Below are 22,921 nucleotides of genomic sequence, written 5' to 3' on the forward strand. Positions count from 1 at the left end.
GCATATGTAATTTTGAGAAGGAATTAGATAATCCTTTAATTGGGCCAGGTGACAAAAGCAAGAAGTTTCTTTACATATAGAAATGAGAGTTGGTGCTGGGATTCTAACTCTTAGGAAATGTGCACTGCAAGCATCCTGCCATGACATGAAGAGGAATGCATGCTGCAAACAGAACAAACAAGTCCTTTCCATAGCCGTGGATTGCATGCAATGTACGCAAATGTCTGTCAGCTATTTGTAAGAAGATTATAACTCAGATCTTGGGCAACCTGACAATTACTTGGGGGAAAAAAAAAAAAAAGATTGCAAACATAGGACCAGAGTATTAACATGGTATGCATAGCCTACATAACCACGTAGTCAAACTTCTTTAGCAAGAATTAGCACTGAATGAAAGGTGGAAACAGCATTTGGGGAGGAATGACACTTACAATAACTTTATTACATGTGGTTAAAATCAATCAGTTCCAAAATGCCACAGTTCAGTAAAATGGTTATCAGGACTGTGTTTTCAGTGTGTCTTCTATTGTGGGTCTTCAAATTAGTGTTTTTAAAGAGAGCTTTTAACTCTCCTACTTTGGGTTAAGAGCTGACTAAGAGCTGACACTTTTAATCAGAACATGATTTCCTTGTTTTCCTGACCAGGTTTCTTCAACAAAAATTTACTGAAAACCTTTCCCATAAAATGAGACTGATGTTGACTAAGGGATTCTTACTGTGTTTGTGAAATGTGTGAATGTATGTGTTGGCAAACTCCAATGCCTTTTTTTACTCTGCAGGTGGAATGACATTGGGAATATTGCTCATAACAAGTCTTCAATTGTTCTAGAGTTGATCAACAAAGAAGAGAATGTACTCTTTCACACAGTAAGAAAAAGATTTGATCAGTGTCATCATGAAAGCTACTTATGTAAAAATAAACCTTTGAAATGCCACTTTCCCAAAGAGGCTCACTTGCATAACACCACCCCCCTCACATTCCTGTTGTACTTTATGCAGAAAGAGAAAGTAACTTCATTTAGCTATTAATTTCTGTATTTTCTTCCAAGCATCCTGAAATATCCTGTGCTGGGAAGTCTGCAAAAAAACTGAAGCACTTTTTGAATGGCATAAATACAGCAGCATAAGTAGAAACTGGGCATGAGCTACCATGTGTGCACATACTGGAACTCAGAGGGCCACAGTGCTGTTCTGTACTGTTTAAAATCATTCCACATCTTATTGAACCAAGGCCAGTACACAAACTGGACAGCAAGCTTGAGCCATTTTATTGTTGCGGTCCCCCGCTACTGTGCCTTAGCAGTGAAGTGGCAGTGTGTAAATGCACACCACAGGGTTTCAGTAATCCTATGCCCTCAGTGCTCTTGAGACCACTAGATGTGTTCTCAGGAGCCAAATTCCATGGTAGACCATGGACTAGCCCATGGTAGACCTTACCCAGCATTCCTGCAACTGGATTTTCAAAAAGCTTTTGTCCCTTCTTGGTAAGAATAACAAAATAAATTATTTTTCCTATTTTTTTCTCATTTTTAAAGGATGATCTTGAAAATGCCAAATATATTTCACGTCTCTTTGCATTAAGACACAAGTTTTACAAACAGAACAAAATCTGCACAGAGTGAGTACTTTTGCTTCACAGTTGTTTTCTGACACCTTGCTTTGGAATTGGTCTGAGTTTTGGCATGTCTGGTTTTGTTTGGTTTTTGGGGTTTTTTAGGTTGGTTTTTTTTTTTTTTTTCCCTAGTCATATATGTCAGTTATTCTTCTCCCCTTTCCCTTTTTTTCTGGCTTTGTTTTAACCAACAGCAAGAACAGATAGTTGAGAATAAAATTTCATTCTGAGCCTTATGAGCTTTGATGTTCTCCAAGCAGCCAAATCCTACAGAGAGTCTTGAATCAAAGGCCTTGGTGTCTGCTGTTGACAGCCCAGATTATTGGCCTAAACTGGAGTGAAAGGTGACATAGATTATCATGTCAAAATGTGAGCTGTAGCAGTAGATGCACTGCCCATCCAGCAGCTAAAGGTGCTGGAAAGTGGAGGTTGTCATCTTCTAGTTTGGGCAGGATAATTTATCTGCCTCTTGTGCATGCTGAACGAGGGAGGACACCTGGGTGTGTTAATCAGCATAGCTGTGCTACCACAACACAGCAGAGATTGTAAATCTAAACCTGAAGTCTCCTTTAGGCTCTGGTTTGAGCACTTTCTTAGAAACTGGCCTTGAGCTAGTCCTCTCACACAGGTGGATTCCTTCTAACTGAAGGAGGAATTCATTAGGCTTTAGCTTTAATTCAAAAGTCTGTTTCTTAGCTGAGATGTTTAATTTACACCAGCACACATTTTCAGATTGAGATAAATTTGGCTTTCAAAAGGTTAGAGTTTTGAGAAATTTTCCTGGTGTGCTGGGTGTGTATAGCAGAGAAAATTAAATTCTTGTAAAACTTACCATGAAGAAGTCTCATCTCTATCAACAACTCTAGTTAGAGCTGGACATCCCATCTGTTCAGCTGGGTAATGCCATCTGTTGGAAAATAAAGCCAAAATTATGAGGGGAAGATTGGAAGGTCTTTCACGTGTGCACACATTATATTAACATATGGTGAGTTAGAGCACAGGAGAGTCCAGTGAGGTGAACTGCTCTGAGTGATCTTTGCGCTTACAGAAAAGAGATGATGGTTAGATTTTACATGTTGCTTACAGTTCCTGGGAGGTGAGTGGAAGACTGGGAAAGACATTTCTTAGCAGCATATAATGGATTTCAATAGTGCAATGCTAAATTCAGTTTAATGGTTCCAGAGGGATTGAATTCAAAGGGAGCTCCTGATTGTTTTCCCTGTGACAGTCAAAAACCATAGTCTGTCACCTTGGGATATTCCCCCTTTGAAGCTGTGTTGGGGTCAACAGAGAGAACTCTCTGTTACCAGTCACAATCCATAGCTTTTGATCACGTTTCTCCCCAAACACTGAATCATAAGTATGTGGGTCCTATGAATGTGTTGTATGTAGCAGATTCATAGGCCACTTGCAGACATTTGGACTAATAAAGGTAGGGGATGTCATGAAGTCAAAGAGTGAAATAACAAGTTTCAATGTATTTTTGTCATTAGAATTGCTCTTCTTTCCATAATCTCACGTGGTATAAGCTTGTGTGCTAGAGCTACAGATATTGATGGCAGCATATGCTGGTGTGTGTTTTCTAGCCAAATAATTTTCCTGTCCTCTGTGTTAAAATGATAGTTGTTTGTTTTCCTGTGTGCCTTTCCTCTAATTGCACATAACATCATTCACCAGATCAGAAACTGTAAGAGGACAAATTCCACCTTTCCTCTCTTCACGTAAGCACTATATTTCTACCTCCTTCAACTTGTTTCTTTCCCTTCCTCATTTTTTTTTCCTTCTACATTCCTTGTTCCTTCAACTGCACCTGGCTACTCTAACATTGTATGTGGCTCTGCTAGTATTGTCTAACAGTTGTTTTTTTTCCTTTTCTTCCTGATCTGTGTGCATTGCTTTGGAGTGATTGCTATCAATTTCATAAGATCGTCCTTGTTTTAATGTTCACATTAAATCACCTGAGACTGTACCTGTCTGCCATGTTCAGTTTTTTTACTTGAGACATGTTTCCAAGTGAGTCAAATGGACAAAAGGCATGTATAATTTGGAATGGGAACATTTCCTGTATTTAAAGGAGAACCTGAATTATTTTCATTTATTCATATATCTGAAAATCTCAGTAATGAGCAATATGAACGGGTTCTTCACATCTTGTTTTTCCCATTCATTCTTGACTCAGAATTGAGATATTGTGGTTTCTATCATTTCTCTTTTTCCTCCACAGACAATCAAATTCTCCTCCCCCTATCCGACGACGGCCAACCTGGAGTAGGTCTTCTTTGGTACGTGCCACTGTGAGGTCTTTAAGAATATCTATACCATTTTTGATGGGATGAGGCATTGTGTAAGGTGAACTACTTTCTAAATTTCAAATAAGCCCATTAACTCACTTCTTGTTGGCAATGTGATTGGAATGAGTTTCAAGAGTGTGACTGCCCAGATTGATTAACTGGATAAGATCACCAGTGAGCAGTAAAAATTACAGTCTTCAAGGCATTGTACTTTTCTTTGCCCTTTAGAAATTGAGCATTTTTTCTGCTGCATTGAGGTTATTTCAATATGTAGAGAAAATAATCCTCTAGAAAGGATTTGAAATGTCTTGTGCTCTATGCATCAAATCTAGTCATTATAAAATGTTACCTTTCACATTTCTTCAATCCTCATGTTTTTGTATAAAGACTACTTAGAATTTAGCAGCCTCTTGGGTTAAGACCCTATTTTATGTGTGAAGTTACTGTTAATTTAAGTTAAACTATTAGAATCAGTCAGTATTGCGATTCAGAGTTTTTCTTAAATTGTTTTTATTTCCATTAAACTAATCCCCAGAAACACTATGAATCTGACAAAACTGGGTAATTTTTTCCTGAAATATTTACAAAAAAAAGGTCATGTGTGAGTATTTTTTTTTTCTCCCATCCATTCTAAAAAAGCTGGTTTTGGATTAAGTTTTAGCATGTAGCATGTCAATATTTTTTAATCTTATTTAACAGATTCTAAATTTCTGTAGCAGTAGCATTGCTGGTTCCTTGGACAGAGGGCAATAATATCTCTATGCAGGTTGCCAGTTTTCATGTGTGGTATAGGTTATACCTCCTTTGTAGACCTTTCCAGAGTGAAAAGTCCATTACCCTATTGCTGCATGGCAGGAAGCTGATGTGGGCAAGTCTTTTCTTGACATTTCCCCACATTATGGTTACAGTTTGTGAAAATGTTCCATTTAGGATAGCTTTATCCTTGCAGATTTCAACACGGGTTATTTTCCTGTGTCTATGTATACATAATCCATTAGATCTAAAAGTTGCACTCTGTTTTCCAGGCACTGGCAGGAAAGCTGCTGTAGCTGCCTTGAGATTTCTTTGTCCTTCCATTGTTAAGGTGTTTCTAAGGTGTCATGATGCAGTACACAGGCTGTGTATTGCATTCTCTGTGGCATATTTACAGTATTTTTGGTTTCTATGAGTTAGAACCCTGGAAATTACTATGAAAAACTGAAGGTGAAAAAATGAATGATGCTTTGCATTTTTATGCTACAGCCTCTGTTATATCATGAGGGGTAAAAGTGAACTGCTTTCTAAATTATATATGAAAAATGGAAGTCTGCTCTTTCAAAAGAAAAACAAATTGTGCTGCCACTTTGTTTTAAACATAAGCATGCAACAAGCTTTAAATCCCCAAAGTCTCAGGAAGATTAAGAGGAAGAATTTGGCCCATCAATTGAAAAGTGTACTGGGCTGCTGATTACTCACAGTGAACTTTCAGCTGCCTTTTTCATAATTGTTTTGTTAACTTGTTGGAACAGTTCTCTTTGGGAGGAAAAAAAAAAGCCCTCCTGACTGTTGTCTGAACTGCACATACCTTCATACACCTACCTATTCATTTGTCCTGTGTAGCAATAAATCAGTAGGCAGAAATGGGAAGTGAAGTGGAATCTTTGGGGTGAGGCTCTGCCACTTCACTAGGGATCATGTTCTTTACTTTCAGATCAAGACCCTTTATATGGTTTTGGCATGGTTTCTGCTCTCTCTTTTTCCTGCCAGACCACCCAGCAATGTTGGTTTTCCAGAAAAAAACCCTCAGTGTAGGAGATCTTAATATAATGGTGTGTTTAATTACCTGATTTCTAAAAAAAACCAAGTCATCATTAATTTGGATATTGTTGTTCTGCAGACCCCAGGGTTCTCTTTTTTCAAAGGAGGCAGATGGGCCTTAGAAATACAAATTCCAGATTCCTTGCCGATACCTTTCGTAACATCTAACACAAAGAAAACTGTCTGCTCCAGTTGTATGCATTCTTAGTAGAAGTCACTTCTCTTTCCTTGCACTTTTCCTCTGCCCTCCATTTGTTAGGCTTTCCAGCATCTCAGTTAGTTCCAGCCTCAAATTATCAACAGCAGTCTCCTTGGCCCAGGTTGTTCAGTGAGACTAGGGTTTTATACCTTTGGAATTAATTCTTGTAGCAAAAATACTTCTTGTTGTTTTCCAGCTCTGGCTTAACACAACTATTTTATATGCAAGAATTCATACTGAGCTCAGTATCTTTGATTCTCATTCCTTCTCACCATTTACATGGAAAATGTAAATCTTACCCCTTTCCCACCCCCTCTTTGCTAGCAAACTTGCATGGTGCTCATTTGGTGCATGTGCACGCAAAGGCAGATTATGTGGGGTTTTTTGCCTGGGGCATCCACAGTATTCCTTAATAGTCTGAGCTACATGAATCAGCCTGGATGAAAAGCCCTTATTCTGCTGCTAAGGAAGATACTTTCATGAAACAGAAGTGTCTTCCTTGTCTTTCTGCTTACTTCATATGTTGAAATATGTTTTCATAAACTTTGCTCAGTGACACCAGACAGAACGTAGCAGTGCAGGTGGCAAAGTAGAATTGCAAAACATGTTGGTTTACCAAGGGACAAAGCTGGGGAATACGGCATCAGCACTGAATTATTTTCTGTAAATGGTCCTACTGATTTACTGCTGAATTGCCCCCTCTGAGATTTGCATTAAAATAATTCTTTCAGTGTAGATTATTGGCGTAAACTCGATTTCATTATCTAAGGAATTCAATGTTTGTGTAATTTACAGAGTTATTTTAAGTCCATATGTTGTCTTATTGTGGGAATAACAGTGTCCTAAGTCCTTGACTTTGTTCCTTGTCTGCTTTTGTCCTGATTAGGTGTCTGTTTTGTTTGCATTTAATTCTTCAAGGGCAAGGGCTTTTAATAAAAATGTGAAGAATTTTAAAATAGTTGAAATTGTGGATGTTTTTTTTTGTGAAGTAGTTGTGCTTAAAGGAGTCTTAACTGGTCAGTTTTGTACTCTGTAACAAAATTTAGCAAGCAATTTACAAAAAGTTATTCTCTGTTCTATAAGGAACTTCCAAGATGTGTTTTTGGCTAGGTAAGAAAGAGCAGTATTTAGTAGAAAGGGCACAGAACCATGTTTCCAGTTTCAGTTGCAAAAATTGTAGCAAGTGAAGTTCTAATGCTTTTTTATTTCCTTGTGCTTTTATTTCAGCCAAGACAACATCCTTTTATACTGCCTCCTATGCATGTCCAGTGTGGAGAGCACTACACTGAAACACATAATTCACAAGGTACTTACAGCATATATTTTCCCTTTAATGTACTTCAATTTTATGTGTATGCAAAGAAGCTCCTATGCCTTATATCTAGATTTATAATGCCATCATAGTCAAATGGGAGCTGCTGCTGCAGGAGAACTAGCAGTTTTATAGTTAATGTTGCAGTAAGTCTTCTGTTTGAAGTCCGATTTCAGTTTTCAAATTTCCCTAAAATATCTGTGTATGATTATATGGACCTTAACCTTGGTATTCCAGTTCAGTGAGCTGAAAAAATAATTTCTAAAGGGAGTATGATGGCTGTACTCAAAGGCCGTGCCAGCTGGGGCCAGGGAGAGAAACCGAGTGAGGGAAAAGGAGACAGCAAAAAGCTTTTACTGTAGGAGAAGTCATAATGTTCTGTCCATGAAGCTGTATCTGTAGACAACCTTTTCTGCTGATTTTTCACCACCATCTGTCTGCATTGTTAGCCTTACAGACACAAGGAGGGTTAACTATTTTCACGCCCATGTTTGACAAATAAATTCTTTAAGAGGTTGTGCCAGGTTACTTTGATCAAGTCTGGGAATAGAGCCCAGCCCCTAAACAGCTTGAGTCTCACACCCTTAACCCCACCTTTTGGAATACACGTAGCCAGGTCTGTTAGGCTGCTGTTCTTTGCAATTCATGACAGGTACAGCTGAAGTACTCTCACCAGCAGAGGAACTCTCAATCACACCTGTTAGTGTTTTGGGTTGTGGGGTCTGACTATTTTTAAGGTAGAATTTGGGAAATTTTGAAAGGAGCCATTTAGTAGAGTTCCTTGCATACAGTAGGATTGACTTAGTGGCTACTACTATTCTACTGTGAAGGTAAGGCTGTGAAGAATATTCTCAATTTTAGAAGAATTGTAAAATTCCCTTAGTTTTACAACAGACTTTTCTACATTTTCAAAGAACTAGCTGATTTCAGAGTTTGGGAAGCTATTACTCTTTTCTTACAGGATTTTCAACAAGGGCAGTCTTGCAGTAAAGTTGTGATCCAGTATATGATCTTTACTGTCTTGATTTCCTCTCAGGGTTTTGCTGAAGTATTTAACATTCTATAGTGCATCTGCAGGGTGGTTTGTTGTTTGTTTGTTTGTTTGTTTTTTTCTTTTTTTTTTCCTGAGCTTTGATCACTCAGATGTGTCTTACTTCAGATCCTCAAAACTGTTGATTGGTCTAACTTAGGCTTTCCAATTTCACAGTTCTCTGCTACTCTGAATCTCAGACAGCCATGTATCAACAGAAGAGACAAGAGAATTTTTCAGGTTAACCATATGCTTGCAGCACTGGAGTTTTATGGTGTCAGCATCAGTGAACCCTTTCACCATGCTAAGGGAGGAGATTCCCCTTTATTCTTCCTTGCCACCTCAGGCAAAAACACTTCCTCTCTTTCCCCTTTCATTTTTCCCACGAGGATCTGAACTACTACCATGTTTTGCTAAGTGCTGGGAATGTTTACGTTGGTAGCTTTGCTTTATTTCTATTTTGATGGCTCAAGGATGCTCCCAAGACCAAACATTCCCTACACTTGTGCACTAAGCTGTCTCTGTACTCAGCGGTGCAGACTGCATTTGAAGTTTTGTTATCAGTGAATAAGTCCTTGTGGGTTAAAATTGTCAACATTTCTCTCTCTACTCTACACAGATAGCATTTTCCATGGAAATGAAGAAACTTTCTACTGTAGGTCTCAGACCAGTTTGGATAGGTGTCCAGTGGACTTCAGCTACTTGAATGGTAATGGACCCAATGGGAGTGTATGCAGTGCCCACAGCATGAACTCCCTCAATCGCTCACAGAACTTCATCCAGGCATCTCCAATGTCCTCAAATCTGAGCATCCCAGGAAGTGACATCATGCGAGCAGACTATATCCCCAGCCATAGACACAGTGCAATCATCGTCCCGTCTTACAGGCCAACTCCAGATTATGAAACTGTCATGAGGCAAATGAAGAGAGGGGTGATCCAGATGGACAGCCAAAGCCAGTCTTTGAGGAATCTCAATATTGGAAACACGCATGCTTACAACCAGCCAGAGGACCTAGTTTACAGCCAGCCTGAGATTCGAGAGAGGCACCCTTACACGATCACCTATGGGCCCCAGGGGGGTGGCTATAACAAGCCTGTGGCCCCGTCTGACCAAATGAACCCTAACAATGCTGCTCAGAATAAGACAGCTGCCAGCGCCATATCCCACACGGTCAGCACCCCAGAACTGGCCAACATGCAGCTGCAGAGCAGCCAGAGCTACACCACCACCCACATGCTCAAGAACTATCTCTTCAGACCCCCGCCTCCGTACCCGCGCCCACGCCCCGCCACCAGCACGCCCGACCTGGCCAGCCACCGGCACAAGTACGTCAGCGGCAGCAGCCCCGACTTGGTCACTCGTAAGGTCCAGCTCTCAGTGAAAACCTTCCAGGAGGACAGCTCGCCGGTGGTGCGCCAGTCGCTGCAGGAGGTCAGCGAGCCCCTCATGGCCGTGAAGCATCACGCGGCGGTGAACAAGCGCCACAGCCTGGAGGTCATCAGCAATATGGTGCGCGGGATAGAAGCCATGGCCTTAAAAACTTTAAACGCCCCTCTGCCGCGCAGGAACACTTTGCGGGAGCAGGTGCAGCCAGAAGAGTCGGTTCAGATGGGGCACGAAGTTCAGCAAGTCCCTCACTACCACCACAAAAAGACGTTTTCTGATGCCACAATGCTGATACACAGCAGTGAAAGCGAAGAGGAAGAAGAAACGCAGGAATCCATGTCCCGGATAGCAGCCCTCCATGAGAACATGGAGTACAGTGCTCAGCTGCAAGCTGCCTTGGCTAGAATACCAAATAAACCTCCTCCGGAGTATCCTGGGCCTCGTAAAAGTGTCAGCAACGGAGCACTGAGGCAGGACCACGTTAGCATTTCTGTGGCTGTAGCCAGGGCCAAGGCCATGAGGCCGGGGCCTTCCAAAGCCATCAGTGTCTCTCGAACTGATCAAGTGGCAATAAATGGGTCTTCACTGGGGCCCTCTATCTCGGAACCTGACCTCACCAGTGTGAAGGAGCGGGTCAAGAAAGAGCCGGTCAAGGAAAGGCCTGTGTCTGAAATGTTTTCTATCGAGGACAGCATTATAGAAAGAGAGATCATGATGAGGGTAAGTGCCTTCCTCTGTTGCGGTGGCTTCTTGGAAATTAGTAATCACACAGGTCAACTTCCATCCCAAAAAACTGTTGGGTCAGTAAACTGCAGGGAACGTGTGGGTGGGAAGCTGTGGATTTGCTTATATTTGGGAAATGTGATATTAAGTGCCACATGCAATTTGGTTTTGTGGGCTGTCAAGAGGGCAGATCCCATGCACTGCTTGGGCTTGTCTGTTGCCTCAGCTGTGGCTCTTTGGCTGCTGGCCAGACCTGCGTCTGACCCAGCTGAGGATGCCACCGGCCTGGCAGCAGTGCTGGCTGGAGATGGGTGGATGGCAGGGCAGGCATCTGGGGATGAGGAGGCTGATGGCAAAGCCCCCCTTGATGCCTACTTCCCTTTAGGATTTGAGAGCAGGGCGAGTCTGGAATGCATTTGCCAAGATGGGTGGGAGGTTGAGTTTTTGGCACTGGTGTTCTATTCCTCATTTGCAAGGGTGTCAGGTGAAGTATCACATAACATAATGGCAACTCAGGATTTTTTTCAAATGATCTTTAATTCCCTTCCTGCCACTTTATGTAATGTAGTTCTCTGAATAAAACCCTGGTAGCCCTAGAATATGGATTGTCGGTTTTGCCAGTAACTGAGGAGCCGGATATCTAAATAGAGAAGCAGCAGATGTAGAGGCTGTGTGGTTGAGCATCTGGATTGTTTATTTTGTTAAAAATGCACTCAAGTATGAGAAGCAGAGTTCTGTTAAACTTGCAACAAATTCAAAATAAGAAGTATTTAAAGGCAATGACAGATATATGAGGGGTGCTTATCCTTTAGTGACCTACATATATAGTGACTACACCTGGTGTAGTGCTGTGAGCAGTGCAACTGCAGTCACAGAAACCCAAGTGTATGCTTCAGTTCTCATTTTCAGCACTGTCTGAAACAAAAATAATTCCTGAAACAAATTAATAAAGCACCTAAATGGTCCAAAGCAGAAAAGAGTTTGTAGTGTACTAGATCAATGATTCGCTAGATTTAAATACTACTGTATATTCAAAGAAATGTTCTAAACATGTCCAATGCTGTTCTTGTCCATTGGGCATCCTTATGCTGATGTAACTGTTAGCAATACAGCCTGAGCTACTAAATTGCAACATGGAGACTGAGTTTAGTCCTTGACAACTCCTAAACTTTAAATGTAAAATAGAAAGTAAAAAGGAAAAAAAGGAAGTAAAGGGGTAGCCTTAGCCTTAAGTTTCTAAAGGTGGTTTCAGCCTAGATCAGGAATCTTGACATGTGTGGACCTTCTTTATGTCACAGGAATCAGGTGTTATATTAATGGTAATTTGGTGACCTTGATCTGTCAAGCATAAACTTTTTTCTGTTTCACCTTTGAAGTAGTAAAAATAATAAAGTTCCCAAACAAAAGAAAAATACTTGCATTTTCCTGCCTTCTGTAAGTATAAAAAGAAGCCAGAGTGGGTTTGGATGTTTGTTTTTTGTTTTTTTTTTTTTTTCTTATGCTCTGGAGTAACCCAGTGGTGAGGAAAAAGCTCACAAGCTTTTGAAAAATCAAGGCATATCTATATGTCTGAGGGCATTCATGTTCCATCGTGTATTTCTAGGAGCTGGGTTTGGCCCATCTGGTGACTGCAGCTTCCAAATGTGTACTGAGAACCAGGCACCCCTTCTGCTTCTCCCTTCTTCCAAATCCAGCAGAAAGAGCTGTTAAGGAAATGGAATAAAATATTCCTAATTTGGGCACTTCTGGAGATGCTCTGTCTTTTTTGATGCTTCAACTCCCAGTGGCATAAGGAGGAGGCAGCAGGATGAATTTAAAATTCATTTTCTGGTTCTCCATGTCATACCATAATATGATTCATGAATATGATAAATAATATCCCTCCCTGGCTGCTATTGCATTCAGTTTCTGGGACATGCAAGCTCAGTTTTTAGTGCAGAATATATCACGGGTGCTGTTTGAATCACCATAAAAGCTAAGTGCATCAGAAGACTTCTCATTTTAAGCATTATCATCACAGAAGAGAAACAATGGCCTGTGTTTTAGTATTTGTTGTTATAGATTGAAATTATTGCATTTCAAAAGATGCCCCAGGTATCTTGGCTTTGGTAGTGCTACTTTAACGTAATAGGGTGATGCTTTGTGCGTCCTGCATCCAGAATAATGTCTGCAGGAAAATGCTTGAGATTGTATTTGTGTGTCTTTTGATGGCATGTAAACTGTATTACATGCTGGGATTGCTTCTTTGAAATTAAAATTCTGTGCTCATGTAGGAGCAGGCCTTTGAGGAATAGCAGGAAGAATAGAGGTTGTATTTGAATTTACGATGCTAATGGTGATCATCTGCATTCCTTGGCCAGAGAGTTGCAGATTTTGGAGATTAAAAAAACATTCCAGCATTTTACTGGCATTATAAATAATCACACAGAGATGAAAACGTGCCTTTTCTTGCCAAAAGAATCTAGAAAAGCAGAAGATGGCAGGCCTGGAGGCCCAGAAGAGGCCCTTGATGTTGGCAGCACTGAACGGACTCTCAGTTGCTAGGGTTCCAGTGCCGGAGGACAGCCAGGATGAAGTCACCAAGGTGCCAATGGATGAGAGGGTAAGATGGAGCCTCGCGAAATGTTGCTTGTTCTCTTTGTTCCCAGCAGCATGAAGTATCTAAAATACTAAAATCTGATTTAAAATGTGAAAAAAAATGTCTCTTATAAGCTTTCAGAGCCATTAATGCAAAAGGTCTGTGGCTAACACTGGTATGTCTTTGAATGCAGGTGAAAAATCAAATGTGTTGAACATTTACTGAAGTCAGTGGAAATGGAGGCTGTTCTGTTTCACCTGACTGTACAATGTCATTCAAGATTAATCTGTAAATCTAAAACTTTGCACATTTTTCACTTGATCGGGTGAAGTTCTACAGTGCTCACCCACAGAAACTGTTTTTCACGTTCTGATACAGATAAGGAGTTTGGTTAATGACTCTAATGGGATTAAATTAAAAAAAAAAAAGTTGTTTGCCTCCTGCTGTTTGCACACATAGGAGTGTGTGTGTGTGTGTGTGTATGGAATTTCAGATATTAAAAACAGTTGCTGCTGTTAAGATTTGAGAAGCAAATTTGCAAAGAATCATTCTGGTTTTCTGGATAGAAATTTGCAGCCTTGTGTTGTCTGGCACCCAGGGAGTAGAGCTTCACCTCCAGCTTGTCTGTATGTGGGGTTGTGTTCAACCACAGGCATTGCATCCTTGTGAGTTAGGCAGTATTTTGAAAATGTGGGCCATATCACGCTTCTTGCAGTACGATCTTCTTCCTGGAAAAACAAAAATATCTGTTATGTTGCAATCATATATTCATGCTGAAATTCTTGCTGAACCAAGATTATTTAGCACAGGTTTGCCTTTTATGCTATCAGTCTTCAAAAATGCGGAGGTGGAATGTAAAACTGTAAAATTTCCCAGTGGTTTAACTTGGTAGAAATAAGTGTGTCATATTTCTTCAAATAAATGGAGAAGGAGTGAGTGAGAGAATGCTATGGCTGTGTATTGGAATTCAAAGAATGGATGGATGAGTCTAGTGGTAAATGTTCTTCCCAGAAGCATTAATGGGTCGGTGCTCCTTTCTGTTAAATCCTAGTGCAAAATCTTGAAGAGGAAGCTGGAGGAGGGGATGGTGTTTACAGAATACGAGCAGATTCCAAAGAAAAAGGCAGATGGGATCTTCACCACTGCTGCCCTGCCTGAAAACACGGAGCGCAACCGCGTCAGGGAGGTCGTTCCTTACGAGGAGAACCGAGTGGAGCTGGTGCCGACCAAAGAAAACAATACAGGCTACATCAATGCTTCACACATAAAGGTAAAAACTTGCTTGAGTTTCGCTTGGCAAATGAAGGTGTGCTAAAGCTTTGTTTGCATTTCTGCCTGCACAGCAGCATCTTCTGTACCTCTGGAGCTTCTGAAAAGGTTAAGGATGTATCGTTATGCCTTTGTGTGTCACCGTGGGCATCTCTAAAGTCTCCTATCAACTAAGATGCATAAGTTGATTTAACTGCTGGAGACTGGGAAGTCATTTTAGAGAGGCATCCTGGCTTTTTTGTGCCCACCTCTGCCAGCTTGTTGTGGAATGACTCTCCTGGTTTGTGTAGAAAGAGGTGCCATGTTTCTCAAACCTCATGAGAAGGCATTAGATCAGCCCTAGTACCTGCAGTGTGATAGAGCAATGTTTTAAAGTATGCATTGAACTTACCAGCAAGATCCCTGCATCTCTGACTGGAAACTGCATTGAACTTCCATGTTTCAAATTATGTTTTGAACAAGAAACTTCAGATTTTGTGTTAATTCATTATAGAAATAGAGATACAACCTGACTGTTTTAACGAGCATGATCCGTTTTAACAGTGAACTATGCTCCAGTGACTACAGATGCTTGTTTTTCTTTAAGCTTACAGCAGTATTTTCAAAGTCCTCTGCTGGCTTTTACTGTGCCCTGAGAGAAGTAACAGAAATCCTCTGCATCAGGTGACAGATTCTGTTGTAAGAGAGGGTTTTCTGTGTTTTCTCATTGCCAAATCCAAATTAAAAAGAAATAATTCAAAAATAATGAATAAAACATCTTGTTAAATTAATATTTTCCTTGAGTAAAAGCCTTTTAAAGTTTAAAGAGACTTGCTGGCCTTGGCTATGATTTCAGTTTTAGATCCTGGTGATTCAAATCTGAACTTTTTATCTGAATAATTTCTGAACCAGGATCCTGGCAGTTTGTTGCTTTTCTGCATAGCCTGGTAGGAAGCAGATACTGAGTTTTTGTGTAATCAGACATTGCTATGATGATGAATTTCTGAGCCCCAAATTTTCTACCTACAAAGTAGGTGGAGAAAAAGAAAAAGATATTCCTAAATGATGCTATTTTCCCTGGCTAGTTTTGAGCCCACATTTTATCTTGTGTGTCACTGTTGGACACAGACACATCTTGTGTCCTTGGAGCACCCAGGACCAGGCAGCAGTGCTTTGATGCCTGACAGAGGGCCTTGGCAGGGTTTCCCTCCTGCACTTGGAGCGGCGCTTTCAGAAGCCAAGCAGATGTGCTTTTGCTTAGAAGGTGAAATTGCATCTGTGAAATTTACCTCAGCAGCACAGTGTGTGCCTGTGTTTTCAGCCCAATATTTAATTTTTAATTTCCTGCAGTTAGGGCATTAGAATGCAGTAAACATTCCAGGCATCCCATTCCCTTCAGACTATTTATGGGCCTTTCATGTCATGTGCCAGGAGGCTTGGATGAGAAGTCAGTAGACAAAGAAAACTCCTCTGTCATCCTGATAAGATCCATGCCTGAAGGATTCCAGCTCCCACTGCTTGGTCTGCAAGCCCCACAGTTTAACAATAATTCTCTGCTTATTTACCATGGATCATTGCTAAGATTCAAAGATCATCATCTATACCAAAGAGAAAAATTGTAATTAAATGTATGGATTAAGCACAAAGGTTCTCAAGAGCACTTCATCTGACTGACTGTGTCAGGTCAGTATTGACTTAGAAAGCTCAGTGACGCTGTACCAGCACTCATGGCTGCAGACCATCAGTCCAAGTGCAGGATGATGCTTAGGGCTGTGCAGTTTATATTAATTCTCATCTAGTACAAGAACTTAAGAAGTCTACCAGCCTTGGTCTTGCTGTTTTTAACCATCATTCAAAAAAGAAAATGCTGCATAGTATGAAATAAAGAAAAGGAGCCTGTTGTACAGGGTCAAAGAGTTTTCCAGTGAAATGAGAAACTTGTTATTGTACAAAAACTGTTATTTACAGGTGTAAAACCCTAAGCATCCCAGATCAATAAGCAGTTGTTTGACTAATAAATAAATTGATTTTATTATTTCTGAGAATGTATTCAAAGACCTCAAACACAGTATGTGGTTGAACCTGTCAGAGTTATTGATTATTCCTCGTAGCATTGTCTGCCAGTACGTTGATATTTATGGATGTGTCAGCATTGTTGTTGTAAATCTTCTTCTCTGGGATTTATAACTGTGGGAGAAGTGACTCTGGGCTAATAAACAGAATAAGGAGGCCTTAGCCTGAGAAGGAAAAGTATTTCAACTTTCCAAAATAATGAGTTTGTCTGGTTCTTCTGGTAAGCATATTTTTGAAGTGCTGTGTAATAGTTCTAAAAGCACTTCAGTTTTTTACCTAAGATGTTAGAAAAAAGATTTTGTAAGCCTTTTCTTCTGTATAGCAAGTTATGTGTCATAAAATTATGATTTTTTTAATACACAAGTGATTTTTTTTAAACTGCCTCTGTCAGTTAAACAAAGCAGTGTTTTATACTGGCTAACTGCAAGGTAATGCTGACTCTGTTCAGGGCACTTCAGAATTTACACTCTGTAAGTCTGTGTGTTAGTGCTTTGAAAAGAATTTCATTACTTGTCATGCAAATACACAAATACTTCTGTAAGATGTGGTTGGTAAACCAGTTGCATATTGGGAAATAGATTTACATGACTACAGCTTTGGGTAATTTTAAATTTCTCATGGTGTTTTAAAGTATCTGATGTGCTGGATTTATTCTATGGTAGTTTTCAGGTTCTGGACTGAAAAACCCAAGGTGAGTAAAATGCGCAGATTTGTTTATTTGGTTGGTGGTTGGGTTTTTTTTTGTCTGTATGATCCAGATGCAATGGCAAAAAAGACGCAAGAAAGCTTTATGGTTATGGACATCAAGACAGGACATGGAAGCACTGAAGGTTGTTTTGTCAGATTTGCTCTTATCAAAAAGATGATTTTTGTTCACAATTTTAACCAAAAGTAGAAGAACAAATAAGTAAAGATTTCACTGTAGTTTCTTTTGTTTAAAAGGCAGTTCTGGCACAGACACTGCTGAGAATTCAGGCACTAACTGGTGGTTTCTTTTTCCCTTCCTCCCAGGTGACTGTAGGTGGAGAGGAGTGGCACTACATTGCTACCCAAGGGCCCCTGCCACACACATGCCATGACTTCTGGCAGATGGTGTGGGAACAGGGGGTGAATGTTATAGCCATGGTCACAGCTGAAGAGGTATGTGAAATCACAGAATTGTTCTTTCTGATGTGAGCCAATCTCCTGTTATCATCACTTCCCACTCCAGTAACCTGTTTTTCCTATCAAGATCCCCTTTTCCTCTGGCTCTGTTTGAACATATGCCTGTACTGCTCTCATATTATACTTCCTAACTTCCTGACACTCAGTTTGGCAAATGCTGAAGTGAAACAAGCAGGAGCCCTCCTTCCCCCTGCTTGGGCCAAGCCAAACAAAGATGTTTCCATTGGAATGTGAGAGCACTGAACTTACTCCTGGTTAAAATGACAGAGATTTCCACACCGTCCAAGGCCAATTCTGTATACCATCACTCTTATCAGCTGAAAAGAGAACAGAAGCTGTTCTTTCCATAGAAGTGTCCATGTAAAAAAAAAAAAAAAGGCAAAAAATCCCCAAACAAAAGCACCCCACAACTTTTTATTCTTATGCCAAGCAAAACAGTTATTCCTATTATAATCCAAGAACTATGTGCTATGTTGTAAAAACTGGCACATGTTGTTAACTAACACCGCATTCGGTTTCATGCCTGAATGTTTGCTTTCAGCAAACACAGGGAGTAACAGAGCTCATCAAGTCACTGTCCAGTTCCCAAGGCTGATCAAGAACAGACACACAAAAACTGCTGAAGAGATTTTCCTCCTAATTAAAGGAGAGTCTTCCCCAGGAGAAGAATATTTACCAAGGTGTTTTAGACAGTATCTGTCTTTTGTCATGAGACAAGAGTCTTCAAGTAGTTTTACACTTAAAAACATTACATGGCTGAGAGGTTTAAGTTTTAATGGGTATTTTCTTAACTTTGTGGCATGCTCCTTACTCTTCCAGTGCTTTAAAATAAGAATACTTGGCTAATCCGGAGAGTTTTATGCCCTTTCTTTATAATTGCAGAAACTAATGGCTTTTTGCCTTGTTTTTTTATCAAGGAGGGAGGAAGAAGTAAGAGCCATCGTTACTGGCCTAAACTGGGCTCTAAGCACAGCTCAGCCACTTATGGGAAGTTCAAGGTGACAACAAAGTTCCGCACAGACTCTGGCTGCTTTGCAACTACCGGTCTGAAGGTCAAGCATCTTCTCTCTGGACAAGAGAGGACAGTGTGGCATTTGCAGTATACTGACTGGCCAGACCATGGGTGTCCAGAAGAAGTCCAAGGCTTTTTATGTAAGATTCCTTTATTTTGCATGATATATCAAGAAAAAGATTGCTCACACTGGATTCAGTTCACTGTACCTAATTAGAGCTGGAACTGATATCAAGTGGTTGTTGTGGTGTACACAGGCCTCAACTAGGTTATACTTTGCTGCTATTTGGAGGAAAAAAAAAAGTGTTATTCCAGAGGTAGGAGCTAAGGTGATTAGCTGGAGGAAAAATCCAAGGCAGCAGCACTGTCAAAAACTCAGGAAATTTTAAATAGTAGGATACTTCTGCTAGCTGATATGATGGTGTAACTTACTGCCATTTCCCAACTACTTAGGAGATAATAGGCTGTACACAAATGTGATTAGAATGGTCTGGATGAGAGAGGATTAGTTGCTATTGAAATAAGGTGCATCTCCTCCAGTTTTTCTTTTTGCAAAAGAGCAGAGGGCTCTATCACACATGCATTAAGTCTGAACTCACTGCCATCCTTGTAACCACATGTACCCGGGCAATGCTTAAGGGCCTCCCCAATTACATAGGGTCCTGGTTCATGTTTTTCTGAAAATACAGCAATGATATTCATCTGTAATGTGTCAGAAATGCTTCCTGATTCTTGGCAAGTAATAAGCACTCCCATATTAAGTAATAGGAATTCAACCTTTATTTAAGATACGTCTCTGGCAATACAGTAGGGAATGATGCAGAAATCTTTAAATTACCACCGAAGGAGTCTGTACATAGTGTACTGATGTGCTGGAGATGTCTGTTGTCTTAGTTTCTGAAAGCTTTGCAGCGGCAGTGTCTCTCTGTGGCAGCTAAGTCCTCTCTTAGGAAGATCCATTAGTTCTACTTCAGTCTTGCCACAGCTACAGTCCTTTAGTGATACATTCTCTGTTGCTTGGTACACGCTGGATGTAAATAGTGCATTCTCCTTTCCCCAGGTCTGTCACCAAGGCAAAAAATAAAAAACGACATTTCAGCTTCAGCAAAGGAGTACCAGGGAAACTGTCTTCAAGGAAAAGCTATTGCCCAATTCCTCGTTTGTTTCATAATTTGTTTCTCCTACCAACCTCTGTAGCTGTGGTTGGGCATGGCAGTAATTGGAACCTGATTGTCCCCATTTCCTCTATCCCATTGTTTGCCACCACTTAGAGTCCTGTTTCCTTGTGTGCATTGAAATGCAGCTTTTCTGATGTTGGTAGGCCTCCAGCCCCATCCTGCCTGTGGGGAGAGGATGGCTGGAGCTGCAGTGCCCTGACACCAAGTGTCACAGCAGGAGAGTTCAGCTCAGGTCTCACTTCCCACTTGGAGTGCTGGGAAGCCAAGTGAGCTTCCAGCATGTGAGGTTCACAGCATGATCTGACAGCAGGATGTGTTGAATGATGCTGGGACAGCCACAGAAGCCAGCTCTTCCTGAGTCCCTAGCTTTCTGCAAATGGCTTCAGGGAAAACAAGGCAGTGATCTCCCAGAAGGGCTTGTAGCAATTGAGAAACAAACCCTGAGCAGAGAGTAGGGGGGAGAGGTTCTGTCAGAGTCTAGAAGGGAGAAGGAAGAGAGGAAACAGGGCAGATGGACACTTGCTTCCCATGTGATACTGGCTTTGACAGGCAGTAGTTTCAATGGGACTTAGCTGTTGTTTTGATCCCAGCCTGTTAATAGCAGGAATTGCTGTAAGTAATGTCTAGAATCACCTGCTTAGGGGATCTGGAGATTTGCAAGGGGGAAAACAGAATTTAATTTTTTAAAATAACTATTTAATTTAAAGGAACAGACTCCCAAGTAATAATTAACACCCAGCTGGTATTTGCTGGATGCAGTGCGGTTCAGCACACCCTGGCCAAGATAATTATTATGTTGTAAAAAATGTAAATTATTGCCACTTTGACAGAGAACAACTTTTCCACACTCTTTCCCCTTCCCCACCTAATTTTTACATTTAGACATGTAGATGTTTGCAACTTTGCCTTGCTTTCTCTTCTTGCAGCTTACTTGGAGGAGATACAGTCAGTGCGTCGGCACACCAACAGTGTGCTGGACAGCAGCAACACCTGCAACCCTCCCATTGTGGTCCACTGCAGCGCAGGGGTGGGGAGGACTGGAGTGGTGATCCTAACAGAGCTCATGATTGGCTGCTTGGAGCATAACGAAGTAAGTCAGCTTCCTTTCAAACCCCAAGCTCATCCCTTGGCTAACTGGCTACATTGCTGAGGTTGAAATTAAAAGGCATTGAAGTGCTTTCTTTCTGTTACCTGTGTGAGCAAGACAAGGACCTTAAATGTGACAGGCAGAGATTCTCCATGGCAGGTTACTTGCTGTAGTTTTCTGTATAGTTGATATAATTTTTTTATTAGAATAATTTTAATACATTCAAAGTTAGGGCTTTCTTCCCTCTTGTAAGAATTTAGTCTAATCTATACCTGTATTTAATTAAAAGGTTAGAGACGGTGTGTTTACAAGCAGTACCTGAGAGAGGCTAGAGAATAATTGCTCTTTGCTCTTTTAATTGAAGTTTTCTGCTCTCTAAATTCTCTCCTTGGGTTCCTTCCTCTCTCTTGTAATCTCACCTGGAATGAAACTTAGCTGTGTTTTAAGAATAAGTGCATTTATATATTCCTGTGGGGAATAAGGCTTTAGGGTTTGCAGCCAGCTTTATAAGTAGCACAAACTGGAGTCACGAACAAGTGCCCCAGTAGAGCAACCATGGTTAACAACTTAATTTTCATCTGTCACTGGGAAACTGTCTAGGAAGAATATCACATCTTGACTAACAATGTGCCACACAGTTTTCATGACAACTGTGGAAACCAGGGATTTCTCTTGCCAAAGAAAATGCTCAAAGACCAAAGCTGCTTGTAGAGATAAGAATGCAGCAAGAGTGACAAATAAACATATATCATCTGCCCCTTCCAATAATCTGCCACTGGGTGAGTTCAGGGAAGACTGAGGACTCCAGCAGCTCATCATTCTGGAGTTACAAGACCCCTACAGATCCTGGGCTCAGATCAGCTGGGACAAATCTCCAGCTTTGCTTGGGCCTCACTGAAGGTGAAGCTGTCCTGTAGATATGTGTCACAGGTGACGCTTTGTTCTTTTGCTTTTTATTTGGGGGAGAAAGGGAAAAGAGGAGGTATCCTGGCCAAGAAAGAGCCCACAGAGATGTGCCTTGGGAATCCAGCAGCCTCCCAGTGCTGACTGCTGCTCAGTAGCTGCTCCAGTGTGGGGCAATGGCTCCAAAGTCAAGACCCTGCTTGACTTTCCTTATGCACTGATGCATGGAAATGCCTGCTTCTGTTATTCACATAGCAGCCACAAATTTCTGTGTGCCAGAGGAAAGCTGGAGAGTTAGAAGAGCCATCCTGAATTGCTTGTGAGCATCAGCGTAGTTGTGTATACTTTACAGCACCCTGTGTATGTGCACAGAAGCAATGTCCAAGGGTTGTGCAACAGGGTCTGGCTACCTCTGTTTACAGAAGTCAGTCTGTGGTTTTCCGAAGTCACCCACTGGGCAAAGAGTAGCTTTGGCACCTCAACATCTAAGCCTTGACATCATTCATATGAGTTTTCATCAACTTCACTCGGACCTGATGGTAGTGCTCAACAATAAGGGATTTCTCTGATGCCCCTTAAAGCATTCTTTTGTCTTGATTAATAATGAAAATCAACATTAACAATAAATACAATTTTCATTAAGGCCTTTGTTTCTCTAGATTGTACCAAGTTAATGGTTTTGGTTTGTTAAAACCTGATTTTAAAAAAATATTTAAAATCTTGACAGTATGTTTTCAGTTTGTGACAGATTCTGCACAGAGGGCTTCCTTTTCATTTGTTCATTTTGTACTTTCATTTTCCTGAAATAAAATTACTTATCACTTAAAATATTTTAGTCTTAGGAACTGGTTTTCACAGAAGTGTCCTAGCAAGTAAATGCATTAACATTTTAGCAGTGAAGAAAAATTGTGAGGGAGTTTGAAAATTTTGATAAAGAGCATTTTGGAAAGCCTGCAGTAGTGCTGGAACAAAAACCAGAACTCTTGAGCCTGAGGTTTCAGGTTCAGGTAAAAAGCCATGTTTAATCAAATTCTATACAGCTTCAGTCACTGTGGCTTCTGGGCAATGGCTGGTTGAGTCTAAAGCTGTATCTCATTGCAAGATAGAGTTTCAGTAACTGCTGCATGGCAAGTAAATGTCACATCATTACATCCTTACTGCTGTAGACACATAGTACGAGAAAGTAATTGAGAACCTGCTCTATCAACTTTTAGTCCAGACTTGGCACTGGGACATTAACTCATGATTGCATCTACAGCAGGCTTTCACATGGGAGATCTTCAGTCTGGGAGGCAGAAATAAGTAGCATTTTTGTTTGTTCTGTT

At 40.8% G+C, this 22,921-nt stretch overlaps 2 protein-coding genes across 2 annotated transcripts in view; one reads left to right on the plus strand and one right to left on the minus strand.

Moving 5' to 3' along the window:
• PTPN14 (protein tyrosine phosphatase non-receptor type 14) overlaps positions 1–22,921 on the plus strand; it is a 109,928-nt gene that overhangs the window by 79,524 nt on the left and 7,483 nt on the right. The window contains exons 9-18 of the mRNA XM_053937962.1: positions 780–867; positions 1,536–1,618; positions 3,837–3,894; positions 7,127–7,205; positions 8,861–10,350; positions 12,812–12,955; positions 13,983–14,201; positions 17,264–17,392; positions 18,334–18,568; positions 20,533–20,696. Coding sequence (XP_053793937.1) covers positions 780–867; positions 1,536–1,618; positions 3,837–3,894; positions 7,127–7,205; positions 8,861–10,350; positions 12,812–12,955; positions 13,983–14,201; positions 17,264–17,392; positions 18,334–18,568; positions 20,533–20,696 — 2,689 coding nt within the window. The remainder of the gene's footprint in view (positions 1–779; positions 868–1,535; positions 1,619–3,836; positions 3,895–7,126; positions 7,206–8,860; positions 10,351–12,811; positions 12,956–13,982; positions 14,202–17,263; positions 17,393–18,333; positions 18,569–20,532; positions 20,697–22,921) is intronic.
• Positions 19,231–22,921, minus strand: part of SMYD2 (SET and MYND domain containing 2) — a 41,531-nt gene continuing 37,840 nt past the window's right edge. The window contains exon 13 of the transcript XR_008429866.1: positions 19,231–19,490. The gene's annotated coding sequence lies outside the window, so the exon portion shown is untranslated. The remainder of the gene's footprint in view (positions 19,491–22,921) is intronic.

Source organism: Vidua chalybeata, chromosome 3 (genome assembly GCF_026979565.1).
Source record: "Vidua chalybeata isolate OUT-0048 chromosome 3, bVidCha1 merged haplotype, whole genome shotgun sequence".
Classification (NCBI taxonomy): domain Eukaryota; kingdom Metazoa; phylum Chordata; class Aves; order Passeriformes; family Viduidae; genus Vidua; species Vidua chalybeata.